The sequence below is a fragment of the Schistocerca nitens genome, chromosome 9 (genome assembly GCF_023898315.1).
Source record: "Schistocerca nitens isolate TAMUIC-IGC-003100 chromosome 9, iqSchNite1.1, whole genome shotgun sequence".
Lineage (NCBI taxonomy): Eukaryota > Metazoa > Arthropoda > Insecta > Orthoptera > Acrididae > Schistocerca > Schistocerca nitens.
Genome location: NC_064622.1, coordinates 8,514,598 through 8,539,006, shown reverse-complemented (window position 1 = coordinate 8,539,006; position 24,409 = coordinate 8,514,598). Strand labels below are relative to the sequence as shown.

At 38.4% G+C, this 24,409-nt stretch overlaps 1 protein-coding gene across 2 annotated transcripts in view; it reads left to right on the top strand.

Moving 5' to 3' along the window:
• Positions 1-397: 397 nt before the first annotated feature.
• Positions 398-24,409, top strand: part of LOC126203421 (splicing factor ESS-2 homolog) — an 85,607-nt gene continuing 61,595 nt past the window's right edge. Inside the window, exons 1-4 of one of the 2 annotated variants that reach the window (XM_049937731.1) lie at positions 398-532; positions 648-790; positions 1,065-1,221; positions 3,278-3,573. In XM_049937731.1, the coding sequence (XP_049793688.1) occupies positions 692-790; positions 1,065-1,221; positions 3,278-3,573 (552 nt within the window). In that variant the 5' untranslated portion in view covers positions 398-532; positions 648-691. Of the gene's footprint in view, positions 791-1,064; positions 1,222-3,277; positions 3,574-24,409 lie in introns of both variants that reach the window. The other variant, XM_049937730.1, reaches the window with a different exon arrangement.

Genomic DNA, 24,409 nt, shown 5'->3' with positions numbered 1-24,409 from the left:
AAAGCACAAACCCACTACTATAACATGAGAGAGCTTGGCGAAAATAAAGTTACCTTTCTTCCCTAGCAAACTTGGTAGTGACGTCCAGTTTCGTTACATGCCGTTGACAGCCTGCGTGAATGCCGCTATTTGAAATGCATTGATTTCTAAACATTACACAGTATCAATACTTCAAGTTACGATTCATACAGACAGGTTTCAAACTTATCGTGAGAAAACAAGCGTCAAAATCTTTAACGTAGTTTTTACATGTCCTTGCCGACTTGCTATCACTCACGGACGCCTGTTTAGGCACCCGTAAACCACTGCATCCTAGCTACTGCTATATGTGTGGAAGTCGATAATTTCACAATGCAAACGCTAAATTTCTCATACCTTCCAAAGATATGTGTGAGTTTTCTGACTTCTGATGTTTACATTGAATCCAGCTGATAGTTTTGAGTGTATGAGTATGTTATAAACAAATTATGAAAACAATGTCGTACTTTGTGATACATAAAACCGTGTGTGGTTTAATACAGTTACCCCCTCGGTGAGTTTTAAATGTGACAGGTGCAATTTCGCCCTTTTGTGACACCAGTGATGGACGATGTTTATGCCGTGTGTGACTGAAATATAAGCCAATTTATTTGTGAAAATGCGTGAAGAATCGGGGCAAACGCCGAAACCGGGCGAGAGAGCGTTGGCAGTTATGAAGTTTGTGGAAGATGTTGCAATTTTTAAAGCGCCAGACACACCAAAAATAAAACGGAAGGCGAAAAAAGTGTTGGATGAAGATTCATATATACAGGTTTGTATGTTAATGACACCTTTGAACATAATCTCTTGTTTAAGAATTAAGTGTATGCTATGGTAATACAGTGTGTGACACTTCTTGTATTGATTTCCCCATTTTGTTTGGTAAGCTGTTAGTAATTTATGGATCAAGTCGCAATGTGTTCCAACCGAACGCCTGGGATAAACTCTCGTAAATGTAGACTGTTTAAGATTACAGTTCTTGATATGTTTAAGATTACAGTTTTTGATATCGACACAAATATGTAAAATTACACTCTTCATTATAGGAGATGGGCAAAATAATCCAGCGAGACTTTTTCCCAGATCTGGAAAAACTAAAGGCCCAGAATGAGTATCTAGATGCTGTGGAGAAAAATGACATTGACAAGTTACGGGAGCTTTATTCAAAGTATAGTAGTGGAAAACGCCCACCAACAGAGAGATGTAAGTATATAATTTCCATTTTTTATAAGTTATTGGTGTGTATGCTGTTTTCCATAAACATTTAGTTTACAGCCAGTTATAATGCAAGCGGTTGAGAGTAAATGCAAGTCTGTATTTGCAGTGCCAATGATGTCAGATGTAGAAAGTGTAAACATAAAAAGTACTTGCTTACTATGATTCTGTTATGTTATGTGGGTTCATATTCTGGTGTAATTCGACAAACCGAACAGAAGTTAGAGTGCAAAAGCGTGTAATAAGACTCATTTAAGGTGTAAATTGCGTCTCAGTGTAGTTGTTCCTTAATGAAATTTGTTGGAAGTAATATGTCTCTATTTCTAACCAATATCTCAATACATAACTCCAATACTAGGAATAAGAATGATCTACTTAAAGATTTAAACTCACTTACCTTGGTCCGAAAAGGAGGTCAAATATTCGGAAACACACATTTTCAATAAATTGCCAGCAACCATTAAAAACTTGGTTTCAGATAAAGCATAGTTTAAACATAGTCTGACAGACCTCTTTCTACTTTAATAGATGAATATCTTAACAGAGTCTGTTAGACCAGCTTAAGTAAAAATGTCTGTTAGATTTCAGTTTTGACAGCACTTGGTCACAACAGTCAAGATTATGTATTTTGTGTATGATAAATTTATTAAAAGTGGATAACCGTGTTTAATTCTCACAGTGTATTAACTCAGAATTTACTGTAATGTATTCACATATTTTAACAATCTCCTGCCAAATGATCAGGGAAGTGAGTATTATATTCAAATGTTTTATTTTTACCTTCTGACTTGTTCCACACCCAAGAGAATCATTTGTGAGTCTATGGGACAAAAACTGAATCCAAAGTAATCTACATGTCCAAAGAGCATTTGTATCCTGTCTCATAATGAATCGGTAATCAGAATGAAATGACAGTACTTTTGTTTTTTATCGCTTGCTAGAAACACAGAAGAGATGTAGGCTACTACAAATATAATCAGTGAGACAGTGGAAGAAACAGCTGCATTTTATTTTGCAGAAACCAGTAATTACAGCCTGTTCTGTTATATACAGTCCATATATAAAGTGGTATATGTGCTAGTAAAAATGACTGTAACTTCATAACAGTGGTGATTAAATTTTTAAAGTGATACACTGTAAACACTGTTAAGAGTCTTAAACATGTTTCATAGTTTAAGTAATTTTAAGAAATCCTAATGTGAATACATGCTGACAACCTTGCTGTTAATTGCCCTTAAGCTCCTTCCTAATGTGAATACAACCACAGGACATTCACTGTATTGAGAGAAACAAGGGTCATAATAGTAAATATTTGCAAGATGCTCACCACACAGTAAAAACAATTTTGTGCTACTTGATACAGCTGGGATCACCATTTGATCCTTCATTAACTGTCAATGACTGTAGCTGAACTTTTTCTCACAGCATCAGTACCTGCTACTGATGTTTTTCTCATGGTATTGCATTTGTTGGCTTCACCTACTGAGAACCATAGGTTTGTCTTTGTCTAACCTAAGCCGAGGGCTGCACTGCAGGTCAGTCTGCCATCACAACCTCCATTCCAAAAAACAGCTTCTTTTCATGCCATATACTGTGGCTTTACCAACTTAACTAAAATGGCACCATCCAGCCTAACCTACAACCAGGGCTATACTACAGTTGATTTTGTCACTAAAAGCTTTGTTCCAAAATGCTGTAGATAAATATGTGGAAGCTGAGGTGGTAGCAGTTATCATAATCTTTCAAGCACCAACATACCCGGGAAGAACATAAAATTCTTTCAATTTCAGCACTCGAAATATGATTCCTGTCACTGGTTACTTAAATCTATCTTCCCCATTCACTATGTGAAACAGCCTTGCTGCAAGCAAAAGCAAGGAAAAGCAGGCTGGCTGATACTGCCGCTGTAAGTTATTTCACTTGCATCATTGCTATTCTGTTTGCATCTAAGCAAATAGAAAACTATGAAATGTCCAAGACACATCATCTCATTCTTCAGTGTAATACTAAGTATCAGTTAAATAATTGTGTATAAATGTTGCAGATGCTAGCCCCGCTACATTTGAAACTCCTCTTGACGTTCGAAGGGAGGATGACCCTGCAGGTTCTGCAACGCCTAAACAAACAGCAAAAGATATCCATGGCAATGATAGGGCCTCTGAGGTGACGGAGAGTGCATCCGATGGCAGGAACAGTGACCCAGAAACAAAAAGCCTGGGAGAAGAAGATGGGGGCTCTGTAAAACTGAGCTTAGATCAGTACCTGAACTCTCACACCAGTGAGGACAACCAGAGCTTTCAGGAGATCATGGAAGCAGCAGAAGTAAAGCATAGACAGAAGGTTAGAATTTATCATTACTTTCCAGGCACACTTGCTTAAGAGTAAGAAACATTTATGGCTTTGCAGTGAAATTGCACTTACGGTGCTGGTTGCTTTTCCATTGGGTGCTGCTGTTGGTAATGGTTCGCACAGTGAAACCTGGAAAGTCAACACAATGAATCATGAGTCAGACGTAGGTAGCCAGTGAGTTTATTGTTTATAATTTCCTATAGTTTGGAAATAAAATTAGCTAGTAGCCTGTTCATTTAGGTTTGAGTTTGACCGTATCATTGAAGTTTTCAGCAACATTGGAAATAAGATATACAACTAGGTTTTTGCAATGACAAATGCATATCTTGGGCCACGCTCCACATAAATCTATTACGGCAGCTTTGTATTTGTGTTAAGATCCAATTGCTTCGCTAACTTAAAAGCAGAGTGTCACATTCCAACCTAACAGAGGCCTCAGATTGCATTACGGGTCAGTCTGCCAGTCCATGTACAATTTTTGCGCCACCTAAGAAATATGAAAATCATTTAGCAACATTAAAATAACCAAATCACTAAACACTATACTGATGCTCTCCATTTCAAAACCAAATGTAATCATCTGCTGCAAGAAATTATTAGTCAGCAATTCTCACTGGTTGCTGTATACTATCACGCGATTGGCTGCGACCAACATCAATGAATTGCCAACATCAGTAGACAATGAAAGAGCCACTGATGCCATAAGTGCACTTTAGCCATGCATTTCGTTTCCTTAGTCATTAAAATGTCTGCAGTACAAGTGGGATAAATTATGTCACCACACAGCTTTTTTTGTTGTTGCAATATTCAGTGATAGCAGTGTACTTCGAAGAATGAAGGTCAAAATCAACTATTATATCAAAGAATTTCATACATCTGGCATAGCACTGAGTGTAATATTAGCCAGAAACTGAAGATACAAGATATGGAAAATACCCCTGGGAGTACAAAATCTTGGTTTTAACTTCTATATTTACAGCTTAGACTAAGTAACTTTCTCCTATAATCCCAACCATTGCCCATACATCTTTGTAACTTTGGTTAAAACTTTTACTTTCCAAGGCCATAGTAATAGTAATTTGGTTTTTTAAGCAACACAGATATTTCTCTAACTTGGAACGTAAGTGACTCACTTGTTGCAAAATCTGAACTGCTTCAAAGATATACTAAAACATCACATTGATTGGACTGCAAAAGAAACTGCGTGCCAATATGTACTTTCATGGATCAAAGAAGTCTTCATGATGGCATCCTTTTTTTAAAAAAAAAGAAGCCTCCCTTGCAGTTCTGTAACATCTCATTGTAGATTCAGTGTTTGTAATGTGTAGGCCCTACTCAAGTCAAAACTTTGACAAGAAGTGGTCTTTCTATGATCAAAACAAAATATGTTTACAACAGTTGTAGGTTACCAAAGATAAAGTTTTGATTATGTTCTCTGAGGGTGTGTGTTGAGCTACCCAAGCTAATTATCAATTCTGGTGGAGTTCAGAAAAATCATATTTTTGCTCAGTCGCAGTACAGATTTTGGCACTTTGGAGGGTTTGGAACTGATGGGACCATTTCATGGTCACATTTTGGGCACAACACTGTCACAAGTGACATCTTAAAAGGGATCAGTCATTATAGGATATAGATTCCGCCATTGGCATTACTGTAGCATCCGATTCCACCCATCTGCTTTGACCCATGACATCATAAATATGGCAGAAACGGCTAGTTCCAGTGAATACAATATGGTGATAATGACATCTCTGCATATACACGCCAACAAACGTGAGCAAAAATAAAAATTACTATAACAATTTCACTCCATAAATACAATGAAACTAACAGAACAACCACAGAAAATTGAGGGTTAAGGGCGGATTCAAACTAAATATACAAGAATAAAGAAACACCACACCATCCTAAAACAAATAATATCCAAGAAATTTAAATTACAACATTGTGTTACACCAACAAAACCATAGGAATGAGACATTTCTCTTGACCTATATAGCCCAACTGTAACTATTTATACCAAAAAACCGACACCTTTAAGTCTGAAAAGTGGAATCGGAAATTTCCCTTGGCCTGTATAGCTCAACCACAGCGATTGATATGAAAAAACCAACACTTACAAGGCATCTACAAACACAATCAACTCAAAAATACCACACTGGCGTGACATCACACACCACAATACCATTGCATCATGGGTCAAAGTAGACGGATAGAATCGGATGCTTCTGTTGACCACCGCTTTTTTACAAACACACTGTTTTTTCTTTTTACCCAAACATGTTTCCGCACGTCTGTGCCATCATCAGTGGGTTCTTGTTCATTGAAAACTCTAAAAATGAACGTATTTTACTTTGTAACTGAGCTAACAAAGCGAGACCAAAAGAACGTTTTGTTCATTTTGCTTGTTCTTGTTCGTTTTGCTTCTTACCGTGATTTTACATTATATGGTTTTGCAGGACCAATTGTATGGTGTCCTGCACTGATATCTTGTCATCTGCAAACTAAATTATGTAAATGTGAATTTCATCAGCGAGTTAACACATCTCTTGATTTTTGAAACATGATCTTGGTATGTCGTAATGTTTCACATATATATTTTTGTTGTTACTCAGATTTTGTTGTTACTGATCCTTCTTTTTTGTGTTCTGAGATTACTGCACATGCATATTAATGTACTTTGTGTAATTTTGTTTATAAATGGGATTTCACTTCGCAAAATGCGATGAGCACTATGTTTTTGTATTTCCTAACCCTGTCAGTGTTCATTTGTTCCCCGAGAGGAGCTATTTGTTTTGTCTTTTCCGTAATGCTCCTTTAATGTCTTAAATAATGTGCCTTTACAGAGTGTAGTGTTTTCATTTAAAGCTTGTTTTTCTTCTGCTATTGCCTTCTGTATGTGGAAGTTCTCTTCTATTGTCAGTTTACAGTATAGGCTGTGGCTATATTTCAATATTTTTTAAATCTGTTGCAACTGTAGTTGGGTGGTAGTTATGGGCTATTAGGTGGTCAGCAATTGTGCTATGGGTGCTGTTACTTTATAGGGCGCTGAGGTGTTCTGAATATTTTGTTTCAAAGTTCCTGCACATTTGCTCTATGTACACTGACTGATAAGTGTTGCATGTGAGTTCATATATTTCTGATGTGTTGATTTTATCTGAGTTTTTTCTGTGTTGTGTCTGCCCTGTACCCTATTTGAAATATCTGTTTTGTCAATATGTTACATGTTCTATGGACAGTTTTGTTATTTTAGGTGAGTAAATACCATTTTGTTTTGTGTGTGTGTGTGTGTGTGTGTTTTGTTGTACTTTGTGTCTTGCACATGGCCATCGTTTGTGAGTTGTGTTGATCTGTATTGTGTAAAGTTTTGTGTGTGTGTTGTGAGTTCGTTCCTTTCCTTTTTACAAATTTGTTGGTTTAATTTCTCTATCATATGACACTTGTAACCATTTCCCTGTAATATCTGTTTCATTGTGTCTACCTCCTGTGTAATTATGTTCACTTACTGGTGTTCTTTTCAATAAGTGGAGCATGAATCTGAACTTGCTTTCTTGTGTGCCACCGAGTGCTTCAGCAGATTGTGAATGGTGGCACTTGTGGTTGTAAGTTACCTGAATATTGTGACGTGATGGGTATTATTCGTTTTCTGTATGGCGAGGTCCAGAAAATTTGGTGTGTTGTCTGTTTCTGTTTCTAATGTGAGATGATTTAAAAATTGAGAGGTGCCAATGAAATTCACATTGACATTGTTTAGTTTGCATGACAAGCTATCAGTGCAGGACACCATACAGTTGGCCCTGCAAAACCATATAATGTAAGATCACAGTAAGAAGCAAAACAGACAAGAACTGCTTTAGGACTCACTTTGTTAGAACAGTTACAATGTAAAATATGTTCATTTTTATAATTTCCAGTAAACGAAAACCCACTGATGATGGCACAGGGCTGTTGAAACGTGTTTGGATAAAAAGAAAAATCAGTGTGTGTGCAAAAATGCGGAACCTATATCCTATAATTTAACTGCAAACATAGAATGAAACACAGGAGAGTCAACCATGTAGGCAGCAGAGGAGATGATAGTTTTTCTAACTGTGAAAAAATAACTTTTCTTCAGCATTTATGACATATATATTTCTGCTTGAAAAGAAATTTGAAATACAGAATGTACTAAATTGTAATCTTTTGTAATAATTCTGTTTTAATTTCTGTTTGGTTCTGTTTTACAAGGTAATAGACAAAATAGAAGAAGGGAAAGTTAAGATAGGAGATTCAAATAATTGAAGTAAGAAATAGCATTTATAATTCAGAACAGTAGAAAAGTTTTGTTTGTTATTCTCCCCTAGTTTCTCTGTTCTTAGAAATTTTTAAGAGTGACTTTTTATTAATTGAGCAGTTGATATCAAAATTGATTTTTATGTCTGGTTTCTTATCAGCTAATCATATCCAAGAAAAATTCAACTAAGAAAACTAATAAATGTGAGAGAGAATTGCTTGATAAATTGTAGCATACAATTCCACTAGGGGTAAGATAGATACTGCATACAGGAAAATTAAAGAGGACTTTGGAGAAAAGAGAGCCACTTGTATGAATATCAAGAGCTCAGATGGAAACCCAGTTCTAAGCAAAGAAGGGAAAGCAGAAAGGTGGAAGGAGTATATAGAGGGTCTATACAAGGGCGATGTACTTGAGGACAATATTATGGAAATGGAAGAGGATGTAGATGAAGATGAAATGGGAGGTACGATACTGCGTGAAGAGTTTGACAGAGCACTGAAAGACCTGAGTCGAAACAAGGCCCCGGGAGTAGACAACATTCCATTAGAACTACTGACGGCCTTGGGAGGGCCAGTCATGACAAAACTCTACCATCTGGTGAGCAAGATGTATGAGGCAGGTGAAATACCCTCAGACTTCAAAAAGAATATAATAATTCCAATCCCAAAGAAAGCAGGTGTTGACAGATGTGAAAAGTACCGAACTATCAGTTTAATAAGTCACAGCTGCAAAATACTAACGCAAATTCTTTACAGACGAATGGAAAAACTGGTAGAAGCCGACCTCAGGGAAGATCAGTTTGGATTCCGTAGAAATGTTGGAACATGTGAGGCAATACTGACCTTACGACTTATCTTAGAAGAAAGATTAAGGAAAGGCAAACCTACGTTTCTAGCATTTGTAGACTTAGAGAAAGCTTTTGACAATGTTGACTAGAATACTCTCTTTCAAATTCTAAAGGTGGCAGGGGTAAAATACAGGGAGCGAAAGGCTATTTACAATTTGTACAGAAACCAGATGGCAGTTATAAGAGTCGAGGAGTATGAAAGGGAAGCAGTGGTGGGGAAGGGAGAGAGACAGGGTTGTAGCCTATCCCCGATGTTATTCAAGCTGTATATTGAGCAAGCAGTAAAGGAAACAAAAGAAAAATTCGGAGTAGGAATTAAAATCCATGGAGAAGAAATAAAAACTTTGAGGTTCGCCAATGACATTGTAATTCTGTCAGAGACAGCAAAGGACTTGGAAGAGCAGTTGAACGGAATGGATAGTGTCTTGAAAGGAGGGTATAAGATGAACATCAACAAAGGCAAAACGAGGATAATGGAATGTAGTCGAATTAAGTCGGGTGATGCTGAGGGAATTGGATTAGGAAATGAGACACTTAAAGTAGTAAAGGAGTTTTGCTATTTGGGGAGCAAAATAACTGATGATGGTCAAAGTAAAGAGGATATAAAATGTAGAATGGCAATGGCAAGGAAAGCGTTTCTGAAGAAGAGAAATTTGTTAACATCGAGTATAGATTTAAGTATAAATAGTTTGGACAAGAAGAGAATAGAAGCTTTCGAAATGTGGTGCTACAGAAGAATGTTGAAGATTAGGTGGGTAGATCACGTAACTAATGAGGAGGTATTGAATAGAATTGGGGAGAAGAGAAGTTTGGGCCACAACTTGACTAGAAGAAGGGATCGGTTGGTAGGACATGTTCTGAGGCATCAAGGGATCACAAATTTAGCATTGGAGGGCAGCGTGGAGGGTAAAAATCATAGAGGGAGACCAAGAGATGAATACACTAAGCAGTTTGAGAAGGATGCAGGTTGCAGTAGGTACTGGGAGATGAATGAGCTTGCACAGGATAGAGTAGCATAGAGAGCTGCATCAAACCAGTCTCAGGACTGAAGACCACAACAACAACAACAATTCCATAAGCAGAAATCCTTAATAATAAACATGTAAACTAGTGAGACAACACGGGAAAAAGGATTTCAATTCAGGAGAAACTGTGTGTACTGCAAGAACGAGAATGTAGAAAATGTAACCCACAGGAACAGGATGTAGCAAAAAATAACAGAATGTGGCCTCGACAATTGGACTTGAGCTATATAGTTCAAGTACACAGAGTGATGGGGGAAAAAAGAAAAAAAAATTGTAAAAGAAATCATCTTACACACCTAATGAAAAGTAACTAAAATGTGCAATCGACAACTAGAATTGTGTGAATTTGTGGCGCTTTCTGTCAGCACTCCGTGTCGGTGCCTGCAGCAGTCCACGGCACATTTCACACTTTCTAAGATGATTGAAACTGGCTGCTGCCAGCCAGGAACTTCACACGCTTCCACATGTGCACTTTTGAGACACTTTTTGTCTGTGCTTTAGCTTAGTGCTGGGAGGGGTCTACAAATTTATTTGCATGTTTCTCATTGTCCACTAGGCCTTTTGCAAGGTGTATCCATTGCTAAACGACCCAAGGGCACCTGCTATCCTACCCCTGCGTGTTCGCAGAATGTGTCTCTGGCACTCACTGTATGTGGTCCGACTTTCCCCTCAGCTGCTGGTGCTGAGCATTGGTGAAAGTGGCCATTGGCAGATATATCACAAGCTCAAGTAGATTGAGCATATCTGCCCAGATAGCCGTGTGTGTTAAGCCACTGCTTCAGGGATGGGTTGGTGCGCTGGTTCCCCATCGAATCCACTTGGCAGATTAATGATGAGGTCGGTGTCCTGACCAGCCTGGATGTGGTTTTTAGGGAGTTTTTCACATCCCATTATGATGGTGTCCAAGTCCTGCCTCAGTCACACAATTCATAAACATTAAGAAAACTTCCACTTACTTTCACATGAAGTAACACTACAGAAAAACAGTTGGGGTACACACATTCCATCCCAAGGGGTATTTGGGGGGGGGGGGGGGGGCAGGAGGGGACAACAGGAAGGACATCTATCCAGCCGCCCATTAAATTAACCATGCCATGTTTGCAAATAACCATGCTGACCCTGTGTCGATGCAAGACAAAGAAGAAGCCAAAGTAGACAAGCGATACCTAAAAAATTAAATCCTGAAAGAAATTGCACTCCACACCTAATTTGAAATTATGAAAAATAACAAAATGCAGATTTCACAGCTTGAATTGAGCTATATAGCTAAAGTTGACAGTGCTACATTCAGAAAAAATCAGCAAAATATTAGTGAGAACCAAGGTTATAAGTAAAACTGCTTCTCCTTTCACTCACACCCATTTAAGCTATGCTGTTAGGTTTCTGCCTAACTACACCTTTGGAAATTCCAACATATTCGGAATAAACAGGATAGTTTACACCAGTCATGAGGACAGTCACAGACAACATTTAATAACAAACCACTCAAGCCACACACATCCTTCGCATCATAAAATCATGACGTCATGACTCAAAGCCTTGGATTGAAATCACTCACTAGAATTCACCCAAATTGCAGGCCAGCAGTTAGCTTCAAGAGGCAAAATTTTAGTACTGCCAGTAGACACACACAACAGGGTGTAGATTTCAGAACTATTAGTTCCTTCCCCTGGGAGGAGAGTGGGAAAGATTGAAAAGGAAAGGCAAATCACTCGGACCCAAGGATAACCATCATTCTCACTACAGGTGGCTCCCTTTTATTCTGGGGTCTGAGTGACATGGCTTTCCTTTTTAACCTTCCCCACTCTATACATCTCTCGTCCCTGAAGAAGCCACTAATTGTACTGAAAGCTAGGATAAAGTCATCACTTTTACCTTTGGGTGTGTCTGTTGTCAGTATTAAACCTTTCCCTTCCTGGAGTTTTTGTGTGTTAAATAAGACAAGTTTACACATTGTATCCTGGGAGACCTGTGGGGTGTGGAAGATTGAGGAACAGTATACAGAACACTATTCAGAATAATGAGTCATTTATAAGCACAAAGGTTATTACTAATGTGCCTTATGTCAATATGCCAGGCTACTTTCCATTAACGTATATATCAATTATTTAGCAGGTAGTGTCACAGCTGCTGAAAATGTGAATGAGACAGTTTCCTTAGGCACACTGTTTTAATCAGAAACATAAGCTAGTAGGCTCATTCTTGAGAAAGGATGTACTTAAAATGACTAGAAGCAGGTATTATATTAAAGGATTTTTGTTACAATATTCCTTAAATGAAGGTGTTCAGAGTACACTGGTTGCAGTATAATTGAGTTGCTGTGTATGGAGCCATTAAATCATCCAAACCCTCTTCCGTACACAATCTCTGTAAACAAAAGACTAAAGAAAGTATAACTGTTACACAATAGGTATTAAAAAACTGCATAGGGTTACAGATCTACAGGTACATAATGAAATGCGTTTAACTGTCAAAAGGGTAGTCATATGATATGAATTATAAAGAAGTGGAATATGGACGTAAGCAGTTCAGACAAGAAGAAAATAGAAGCATTTGAAATGTGGTGCTACAGAAGAATGCTGAAGATAAGTTGTGTACGTTGAATTAGTAATGAGGAAGTGTTGAATAAAAGCGTGCGAAAAAAATCTTCGTGTTACAATTTGAATAAAAGAATCTATATTTAATTAAGAAAAATTCTGAGACATTAAGGAATTGTCAGTTTGATAATGTAAAGAAGGGGGAGAAGGAGGGTAAAATTGCAGGAGGAGACCAAGGCTGTAATGGAGTAAGCATGTTCAAATTTATGTTGGTCGCAGTGGTTAGACAGAGATAAAGAGGCCTGCATAAAATAGACTATCATGGAGAGCTGCATCAAACCAGCAGTCTTTGAACTGAAGGCCACAACAACTACAAGTTGGCTGTCAGTCGCACCAGGAAAGTGTCAAGACATATTCATATCAATGTCAGTGACACTGAAAAACAGCTGAAATAACTGAAGTAGAACAAGGCCCCAGTAGCTGTTGGAATCCATGTCAAATTCTGTGCAGATTTTGCAGCTTAGTAAACCCCTCTTAAAACCGGGGCCCAGTGGTCGAAAGAAATCACAGGTTACACCATCTACAAGAAGTGTCATAAAAGTTTTCTTCAGAACTATTGTCCAGTATCATTGAGATTGAAACTACGGTCAAGTAAACTGTATTCTTTTTACTATCTGTGCAGTTGGCTATTTTCAACCTTGAGTCATTTTCAGGCATGTATCTCAACCTCCTAGCTTCGCTTTACATTTTAATACAGGGCTGGTACATGTGGATACATCATTTCATCTATCTTTTGCAGAGTCTTAGAAAAGGTTACAGGAGAATATGGGGTTGGGAAAAGGAATGAGAGAGAGGAAAAACTGATTGAGTTCTGTAATAAATTTTGGCAAGTAGTAGTGAATACTCTGTCCAAGAATCACAAGAGGAGGCAGTATACTTGGAAAAGACTGGGTGATACGGGAAGATTTCAGCTAGATTACATCCTGGTCAAACAAAGATTTCGAAATCAGATACTGGATTGTAAGGCGTACCCAGGAGCAGATATAGACTCAGATCACAATATAGTAGTGATGAAGAGTGAGCTGAATTTAAGGAGATTAGTAAGGAAGAATCGATATCCAAAGAAGTGGGATACGGAAATACTAAGGGATGACGAGACATGCTTGAAGTTCTCCAAGGCTATAGGTGCAGCAGTAAGGAATGGCTCAGTAGGCAGTGCAATTTCCTAAGAGGAATGGACATCTCTAAAAAGGGCAATCACAGAAACTGGAAAGAAAAATGTAGGTACAAAGAAGGTAACTGCGAAGAACCCATGGGTAACACAAGAAATACTTCAATTGATTGGTGAAAGAAGGAAGTACAAAAATATTCAGGAATACAGAAATACAAGTTGCTGAGGAATGAAATAAATAGGAAATGCAGGGAAGCTAAGACGAAGTGGCTGCATGAAAAATGTGAAGAAATCAAAAAAGAAATGATTGTCGGAAGGACTGACTCAGCATATAGGAAAGTCAAAACAACCGTTGGTGACATTAAAAGCAAGGGTGGTAGTGTAAAAGTGCAATGGGGATTCCATTGTTAAATGCAGAGGTTCCACTGTTAAATGCAGAGGATGGTTGGAGAGAGTATATTGGAGGCCTCTATGAGGGGAAAGATTTGTATGATGTGGTAGAAGGAGAAACAGGAGTTGATTTAGAAGAGATAAGGGATCCAGTATGAGAATCAGAATATAAGAGAGCTTTGGAGAACTCCTGTGAGAGAGATCACAGTTTGTAGTAATTGATGGAAAGTCATCAAGTAAAACAGAAGTGATTTCTCACATTCCCCAAGGTAGTGTTGTGGGCCATTTGCTGTTCCTTATCTATATAAATAATTTGGGAGACAATCTGAGCAGACGTCTTAAGTTGTTTGCAGATGATGCTATCGTTTATTGACTAGTGAAGTCATCAGAAGATCAAAGCAAATTGCAAAACAATTTAGAAAATATATCTGTATGGTGCGAAAATTGGCAGTTGACCCTAAATAACGAAAAGTGTGAGGTCATCCACATGACTGCTAAAAGGAATCCGTTAAATGTTGGTTACATGATAAATCAGTCAAATCTAAAGGCTGTAAATTCAACTAAATACCCAGGAATTGCAATTACAAACAACGTAAACTAGAAGGAGCACATAGAAAGTGTTGTGGGGAAGGCTAACCAAAGACTGCATTTTATCAGCAGGACATTTAAAAAATGTAACAGATTTGCAAAGGAGACTGCCTACACTATGCTTGGCTGTCCTCTTTTAGAATACTGCTGTGCAGTGTGGGATCCTTACCATATAGGCTCAAAGGAGTACATCAAAAAAGTTCTAAGAAGGGCAGCATGTTTTGTATTATAGCGAAATAGGGAGAGAGTGTCACTGAAATGATACAGGAATTGGGATGGACATCATTAAAACAAAGGCGTTTTTCGATGTGGAGGAATCTTCCATGATGTTACAATCACCAACTTTCTCTTCCAAATGCGGAAATATTTTGTTGACACCAACCTACATAGACAGAAATGATCACCATGATGAAATAAGGGAAATCACAGCTCCTTTGGAAAGATACAGGTGTTCGTTATTTCCACACACTGTATGAGATTGGAATAATAGAGAATTGTGAAGGTGATTCGATGACTCCTCTGCCAGGCAAATGTGATTTGCAGAGTATCCATGTAGATGTAGATCAAATAAGGCAGAAGGGGTAGATAAGATTCCATCAGAATTTCTAACATCATTGGGGGAAGTAGCAACAAAACTACTGTTCACATTGGTGTATAGAATGTATGAGTCTGGCAACAAACCATCTGACTTTTGGAAAAATATCATCCCCACAATTCCAAAGACTGCAAGAGCTGATAAGAAGAATTATCACACAATCAGCTTAACAGCTCATGCAACCAAGTTGCTAACAAGGATAATATACAGAAGAATGGAAAAGAAAATTAAGGATGTGCTAAATGATGATCAGTTTGGCTTTAGAATAAGGTAAAGCCACCCAAGAGGCAACGCTGACTTTGCGGTTGATAATGGAAGCAAGACTGAAGAAAAATCAAGACACGTCATTGGATTTGTCAACCTGGATAAAGCGTTCGACAATGTCAAATCGTACAAGATATTCGAAATTCTGAGAAAAATAAGGCTAAGCTATAGGGAGAAACGGATAATATACAATATGTACAAGAGCCAAGAGGGAATAATAAAAGTGGATGACCAAGAACAAAGCACTCAGATTAAAATGGGTGTAAGACAGTGATGTAGTCTTTCCCCCTACTGTTTAATCTGTACATCAAAGAAGCAATGATGGGAATAAAAGAAAGGTTCAGAAGTGGAATTAAAATTCAGGGTGGAAGGATACCAATGATATGATTCGCTGATGACATTGCTATCCTGAGTGAAAGTGAAGAAGAATTACATGTCATGCTGAACGGAATGAACAGTCTAATGAGTACACAGTATGGTTTGAGAGTAAATCGGAGAAATACGAAGGTAATGAGAAGTAGTAGAAATGAGAACAGTGAGAAACTTAACATCAGGATTGATGATCACGAAGTAGATGAAGTTAAAGACTTCTGCCACCTATGCTGCAAAATAACCAATGACAGACAGAGCAAGGAGGACATCAAAAGCAGACTAGTACTGGCAAACTGGCAAAAAGGCTGTTCCTGGCCAAGAGAAGTCTACTAGTATCAAACATAGTCCTTAATTTGAGGAAGAAATTTTTGAAAATGTTTGTGTGGAGCACAGCATTGTATGGTAGTGAAACATGGACTGTGCGAAAACCAGAACAGAAGAGAACTGAAGCATTTGAGATGTGGTGCTACAAGTGAATGTTAAAAATTTGGTGGACTAATAAGGTAAGGAATGTGGAGGTTCTGCGCAGAATCGGAGAGCGAAGGAATATATGGAAAACACTGACAAGGAGAAGGGACAGGATGATAGGACATCTGTTAAGACATCAGGGAATGGCTTCCAAGGTACTAGAGCAGGGGTCTCCAAACGTTTTAGTCCATGGGCCACATTGACTCCTCCACGAAGTCATAAGGGCCAAGATCTACCTAGTGGGATTAAAGCACCCTAGCACTCCATGATCACCATAATGTAAGGCTAAAGGAAAGATGAAATCGCAAAAATCTAAGGTTGTGGGAATAGCTAGCACTGAAACGAACTACGATTTTTATTTAATTACATAATTTTGATTGGTAGACGTACCTGACCGAAATTCTGGCGTATTTTATTCTGGCGAATTTCACCGACAAAAAAGTATGTCACTGCACATTCTTCATGAAAGCGCCCTGCTAAGTTAACGAAATCTCAAAATCATTGTTAGCAACACTATTACTGCAAGACGTAACAGAGGTAGAGTATGTCAATGCATTGTTATTTCAAGCGGCGCAATAATAAGTTTAGTTATGTAGTCTTGTAGCGAGTAGCAGAGCCAATGTTGCGGTGTATTGGTCGCAATAGGCCTCGAAACTCAATTGTTGGCGGTATAGGTGCCATCTCAAATATTTGGCGGGCCGGATACCGGGGATGTCCGGCCAGCTAACGCAGGCCGGTTTGCCGGCCCTCGCAGGCCGGTTTCGGCCCGCAGGCTATAGTTTGGAGACCCCTGTACTAGAGGGAGCTGTAGAGGACAAAAACTATAGAGGAAGACGGAGAGTTGAATACATCCAGCAAATAGTTGAGGACATAGGTTGCAAGTACTACTCTGAGATGAAGAGGTTGGCTCAGGAGAGGAATTCATGGCCAGCCACATCAAACCAGTCAGCAGACTTATGCCCCCCCTCCCCCCCCCAACGTAAAAAAAAAAAAAAAAAAAAAAAAAAGAAGTTTGGGGGGCGCACTCTGTCAGTCATAATGAAGTATTTTGAACAGAAAGACCTTGTTCATGCCAACCAGTACAGATTCTGTACACGTTATTCATTCAAAACTCAACTTGAACATTTTTGCATGACATCCTGGAAGCCCTAGATCAAGGCAGTGGGGTAGATGCAATATTTCTCGACTTCCAAACATCATTTGACTTATTGCTACACCAACATATTAATGAAAGCATGGTCACCCGTGGTATAAAATTAAATTTATGACTGGATTGGTGATTTCTTGATTGGGAAAACACAACATGTTATCTTGGGCAGAGAGTCATCAGCAGATCTAAAGGGGACTTCGGGCATGCCATGAGAAGCATGTTGGAACCCTTGCTGTTCATGTTGTGTATGAATGACCTGCAGTTTCTTGGTGGGTGAAATTTGCCTCGGCAGCAGCAGAATGAACAAACTCCTATTTTGCCAGGTGTCCCACACAGCAGCAGCATTTCCTGTGGCAGCACCAGAGCTTGAAGCCTTTACACACCGTAGTGAAATTTGTTCTGCAATAGGTTGTAATCACGTGTTGTTTGGCAAAGATTAGACTCCCCTGCTACAATGGTAAATAGCATTTTTGTTTCAAAGAAATGAATGATTTCTTTGTATCACAATTGTGGGTCCTTTATTCAAAAATGAACTCAGTTTCTTTTTAAACAGCTCAGTTTTCTTGTGACACATTATCATGTGTTTGTTGAAATGCTTGAAAACACTGCAATTTGATTTTTTGATAGGGCAGATGTAACTTATGAAAATCTGTCACATAGTGTACCTGGAATTCTAATACATGCCTCTCAGTTAGGAAATCCATTTCCAAAAAAAGATGAAGGTTTAGCAACATTCATGATTAGTAATGCTCATATGTCTTGTATACATGCAGATAGTTAACTTTTGGGCAAAAATTTAATCTTCATGCAAAGAAGTGCTACTAGCTTTATTTTGGGTGCAAGACTGGAGCTCGGCGTACGCTGTTTCACACATACTACACTAATGATGCGCTGGTTAAAGGTATCGTGTCAGCCATTCTTTGCTGTTCTCATGATTTAGTGAGAACAGAACAGATCATTAGTTTTATCTCACAACAATAGTCGCTATCATCTCAAAACCAAAAAACAAAAAGAAAATGTGCATTATGTAAGTTCCCCATATGCTGCAAGGCCTGTTCATCAGAGTGAATAATGACTAATACCAATGACTCCCAAGACTTTGACTGTGAGTGAAGATGGATATAGTATTTCAAAAATTCCTCTACTATCTATGAACAGAATAATTAATATTATTAACTGTGCTAGAAAATGATAGGAAGATGGACAGACTCATTTATATGGGAGATGTTTTGGCTTAAGGTCAGAAAAGGCAGTAGCAGACATTATAGGTTCTCAGTTACTGCTGAAGACTTTCAGAAAACAAGTTGATGTGTGCATAGCATAAATTTCGAATTGTACTAAAATTGTGTTGATTCCACAGGTTTATCTAGATGAGGAATGGTTTTATATTTACTTTAGAATGACCTGTGATTATTGTGTTTCAAATTTAGAACAACAGTGAAATTGAAATACAAATCATTGTAAATCAGTTGCCTCCAAAAAATCACTTTCAACCTTAAACTTCAATACCATCACTTACAAGGGAACAGTCTAATCCGACCTGCCCTGAAATCTTTTATACTGGAAGAATACACCGAAAGAAACACAATGTCAAAATTTTCGCTGTTAAGACACATTGCAAGTATTAAAAACAGAGATAGTTGAAATTGCCAAATGTGTAGCTTGCCAGCTACCTAGAGAAATGTACACCCTTGTCTTAGCTGCAAGCACAGCATGGTGAGCACATATCCTTGGTAAGCGGATGACGTGGCACAACATGATCATAATTGCAAAGCAAATTCCAGCTTCGGTTGATAGTTTCTCTGGCACAGTTGTTTACAGTTACTACTCGTTCAAATTTGCAACTCATTAAATGTCCATAATAATTAGCAGGAGTTGTTAGTAGCATGTCCTTGTACAAGTTCCAGAGTTTTACAATAGCATGGGATTCAGTTAATGTTTTCAACCGTGCAAAGACAAAATATGAAGAATGTATGCCATCTAAACCTCCTACTTCTCCTTAAGACCTATTTATGAGTTGATTTCCAGGGCATTCATTCAAATTATGTTAACATTTCATTATAAATAGTGGAAACATTAGAAGAAACAGTTGATAATTTGGATTATGATTGTTGTGCTAATAAAAGTCCAGAACAAAAATAGAGTACAAACCAAACCCAAAGAAAATGTGTGCAATAGTTGCTTTCAGTGAGAAAAGGAAGACTTTGAATTTTTTGGTTAAATGAAGGAGGGAGTAAACACTTAAACTTAAGCAGCGTGCAGAGTCAATTTCGTTTCGTAAATTCTGAACATGAATAGTACAAATCAGGTGTGTCCAACCTTTAAGCTTACTGTGGCCACATTGGAAGAAGATGAGTATTTTTGGGGCCAACAATAGTATACGTAACACTAACAGCAACTGCAAAAAATTTTGAAGAAAGGACTCTTTACTTGCAAAAATCTGTAATATGTCTGGAAAAATGGGAAAGAATAATTTTCAATGTTAAATCGAAATATCTTCTTACCATTTGCAGAAAATAATTAATTGCTTTTGTTAGATTCTCTTTCTCTTAGAATCTTCATCTCTGTCTTTAGGATGATGATGAAAAGACTTAATATAATTCAGATTCCACCCGAAACTAATAGTGAGCCTCTCGATAAAAAAATTTTCAGCCATGTAAAGTATTGTTCAGAAAATTGTCACACAGTATACAACTTCTGATGGCTCTTTCTCATTTCAGGTTTATCAGCAGAACAGGATTGTTAAACTTCAGTCATTTTTGCATTGTCAGTTTGCCCCACATTTGATGAATTTGATCAAATATGTCTGGTATGTAGTTCAATATGCAGAACAGTGGCCTGACCATTTCTTATGCCAGTCCAGTTGTGTATAAATAAAACTGGTAATTATTGTGAAGTGCCTGAATGTATTAATTTTTCTTTTATCGGGTGTGCCTGGTGTAAGGAAAATGTTTGTTTTCATCATCCAATGGATATTTCACATTTTTTGTGACAATTACAGAGAATAAACAATGAACTATTTTATTGTTAGTAAAATATACATTTTTCCCAAATTGTCATAAGAACTGCACTACAGGAATTGTTATGAAACAGTTAATGTCAAAAAATTCAAATCCTGAGTGAAGGAAATTATCTGTAATTTTACACAATCCATCTACATCTACATCCATACTCTGTAAGCCACCTGATGGTGTGTGGCAGAGGATACCTTGGGTACCTCTATTAGTTCTCCCTTCTATTGTAGTCTTGTATTGTTCATGGAAAGAAAGATTGTCGGTAAGCCTCTGTGTGGGCTCTAATCTCTGATTTTATCCTCATGGTCTCTTCGCGAGATATACATAGGAAGGAGCAATATACTGCTTGACTCCTCGGTGAAGGTATGTTCTCGAAACTTCAGCAAAAGCCCGGAGTTTATCTATCATCTCGCTAACGCTTTCATGATTACTAAATGATCCTGTAATGAAGTGCGGTGCTCTCCGTTGGATCTTCTCTATCTCTTCTATCAACCATATGTGGTACAGATCCCACACCGATGAGCAGTATTCAAGCAGTGGGTGAACAAGTGTACTGTAACCTACTTCCTTTGTTTTCAGATTTTATTTCCTTAGGATTCTTCCAATGAATCTCAGTCCGGCATCTGCTTTACCGACGATTAATTTTATTTGGTCATTCCATTTTATATCACTCCTAATGCCTACTCCCAGATAATTTATGGAATTAACTACTTCCAGTTGCTACCTGCTATATTGTAGCTAAATGATAAAGGATCTTTTTCCTGTGTATTCGCAGCACATTACACTTGTCTACATTGAGATTCAATTGCCATTCCCTGCACCATGTGTCAATTCATTGCAGATCTTCCTGCATATCAGTACAATTTTCCATTGTTACAACCTCTTGATATACTACAGCATCATCCGCAAAAAGCCTCAGTGAACTTCCGATGTTATCCACAAGTTCATTTATATATATTGTGAATAGCAACAGTCCTACAACACTCCCCTGCGGCACACCTGAAATCACTCTTACTTCGGAAGACTTCTCTCCATTGAGAATGACATGCTGTGTTCTGTTATCTACAAACTCTTCAATCCAATCACACAATTGGTCTGATAGTCCATATGCTTTTACTTTGTTCATTAAATGACTGTGGGGAACTGTATCAAACGCCTTGCGGAATTCAAGAAACACGGCATCTACCTGGGAACCCGTGTCTATGGCCCTCTGAGTCTCGTGGACAAATAGCATGAGCTGGGTTTCACACGATCGTCTTTTTCGAAACCAATGCTGATTCCTACAGGGTAGAATACTAGTCTCCAGAAAAGTCGTTATACTCGAACATAATATATGTTCCAGAATTCTACAACTAATCAACATTAGAGATATAGTTCGATAGTTCTGCACATCTGTTAGACCTCCCTTCTTGAAAACAGGGATGACCTGTGCCCTTTTCCAATCTTTTGGAAGACTACGCTCACTTGATATTCTTTCCTCTGCTAGTAACTTGTGTAACAGTTACATCTGCAACAGTTTTGCCACATAGGGTATCCGCGTGGTTTGAGGCACCTTGCCACACCATTCTCGCAGCCGCCCCCGCCCCCCTCCCCATCATTGGTTCGAGTCCTCTCGGGCAAGGGTGTGTTTTGTCCTTAGCGCAAGTTAGCTGAAGTTAGATTAAGTAATGTGTAAGCCTAGGGACCAATGACCTCAGCAGTTTGTTCCCATAGGAACGTACCACAAATTTCCAAAATTGCAACAGTTTAGTTGACAATATGAATTGCAAGTTATTAAAAAAAAAAAATTGTATGGTTTAAGTGCTTAAAACTCGTGAGTGCGTGCTTTGTACTTGGACTAGGCAGTATTACATACAATTGCCATGGCATATTTGCCGATTCATGCACTAGGCAGGAAGGGCTGTACAAACAGCTGTTATAAGTGGATATACATATAGCAAAAGTGAGTAGCTTTACAATTTTTTAAAAAAATTACTTGCAGTGCATTTCTTTTGGTGTATTCTTCCTGTGTGGAAAAATTCAGTGTAGGTTCTAACATGTCTGATTTAGCCATTCCCTTGTTAGTCAAAAGCTGAACTGAGGCTACAAAATGATGGCAATACAAGACATAAACTGCCTTACATGTTTCTAACTTTTAATTAACATCACTCTTCCCTTTCAGATTAGACAGTGCATGTATTTTGAACATCATTTAACTTGTCTGTACTCATTCTTTACTCATTCTTTCTTTAAACTTCTGCTAATATATTTCTTCCAGTAACTGTTACTAGATTTTGTTTTGTGAATAAAGCTTTCTAAAGATGACAAGGTGGAATGCCTGCTGTGTATTTACACTTAGCACAGGATGTATGATAGTCTGCGACAGCAGCCTCGAGCTCAGCTCGGTGTGGCATACCTCCTCTATTTAACGGCTATTTAACCCAGACAGCAAACAGATATGACTCTGGTTTCAGCTTTAAAAGTAACTTCAATATGTCAGCCCCATTGATGATGAAGCAATGTATGACCTATGCTACACCAGAAGTAATGTACCCGGCGATTACATTTTTCATTGCAGACTTCATGACTTAATTACTCAAATTCAAATTAACTGTGACCAATAATGAAAAGATAGCTAGTTCATTGTCAAGTAGCAACATTAGACTATAAGATGTGAAATTCAACCAGTTTCCTCAAAATAATGTAGTAAGAATTACAAAGTAATTGTAAAGACATGATACTTTTTAAAAAATCAGTGTAGGTAAGACCAAAACATTACAAATGATACAATTGTTTTACATGGTGCCGGCTAGTTAGTTTAGAAAACTGATGGCAAGGATCACACTAAGCATAGTTGCTGAAAATGGTGGTGAACCGGGCAGAGAAAGCATTCTCAATGTTAGGATTTTCCTGTTTGCAGTCAGTGGTAAGTGTGCAAAGAGCTTTCTGTGGCAAGTTTCACAAGACATAAGCAGTTTACAACAGCATAGTGAAGTGTACAAGAAATTCAAGGAGGGTGTTTGTTTGTGCTACACAGAATGTTCAGGCCAACTGGGCTTGTCAGAACATATGGCAGACCATGTGGGGGAGAATCCACATGCAAGTGTCAAACACGTGCGGGATTCTGAGAAAGTTAATGTGTTCTATGGTGTGTTGAACAAGACAGTCTGTGGACCCTTCTTCTTGACTGAGACAACTGTCAATGGTTTCATGTATCTCAATATGCTGTAATTGTGGCTCATGCTGCAACTTGAAGCTGACAGCAGGAATTTCACCTCTCAACAAAATGACACCCTTCCACATTTCAACAATTGATTGCCTGGATAAGATGTTACTACATTGCTGGGTGGGTTGTGTTGTAGCAGCTGCCCTGGCACTTTGTGTGTGCTACCTTGATTGTCTTACTTGACGCCTTTTGAATTTTTCTTGTGGGATTACATCAAGGAGAGCACATTTTACATCTACCACAGAACGCCAGAGGCTCACAACACTGCATCACTGCAGTTGTTCTTACGGTCACTTCTGATATGCTGGGTCGGGCATGGTCAGAATTGGACTACCGATTAGACGCCTGCCATGTGATGAATGGTGGCCCCACAGAATATTTGTTAACATTGTAAAAATCTTTCGCAGTTTATTTTTCATATACTCTATCATTTGTTATATATCTAAAAACAAAGATGATGTGACTTACCAAACGAAAGCGCTGGCATGTTGATAGACACACAAACAAACACAAACATACACACAAAATTCAAGCTTTCGCAACCAACGGTTGCTTCATCAGGAAAGAGGGAAGGAGAGGGAAAGACTAAAGGATGTGGTTTTTAAGGGAGAGGGTAAGGAGTCATTCCAATCCCGGGAGCGGAAAGACCTACCTTAGGGGGGAAAAAAGGACAGGTATACACTTGCACACACACGCGTATCCATCCGCACATACACAGACACAAGCAGACATATTTAAAGGCAAAGAGTTTGGGCAGAGATGTCAGTCGAGGCGGAAGTGCAGAGGCAAAGATGTTGTTGAATGACAGGTGAGGTATGAGTGGCGGCAATTTGAAATTAGCGGAGGTTGAGGCCTGGAGGATAACGGGAAGAGAGGATATATTGAAGGGCAAGTTCCCATCTCCGGGTTCCAAGCCAGAACAAAT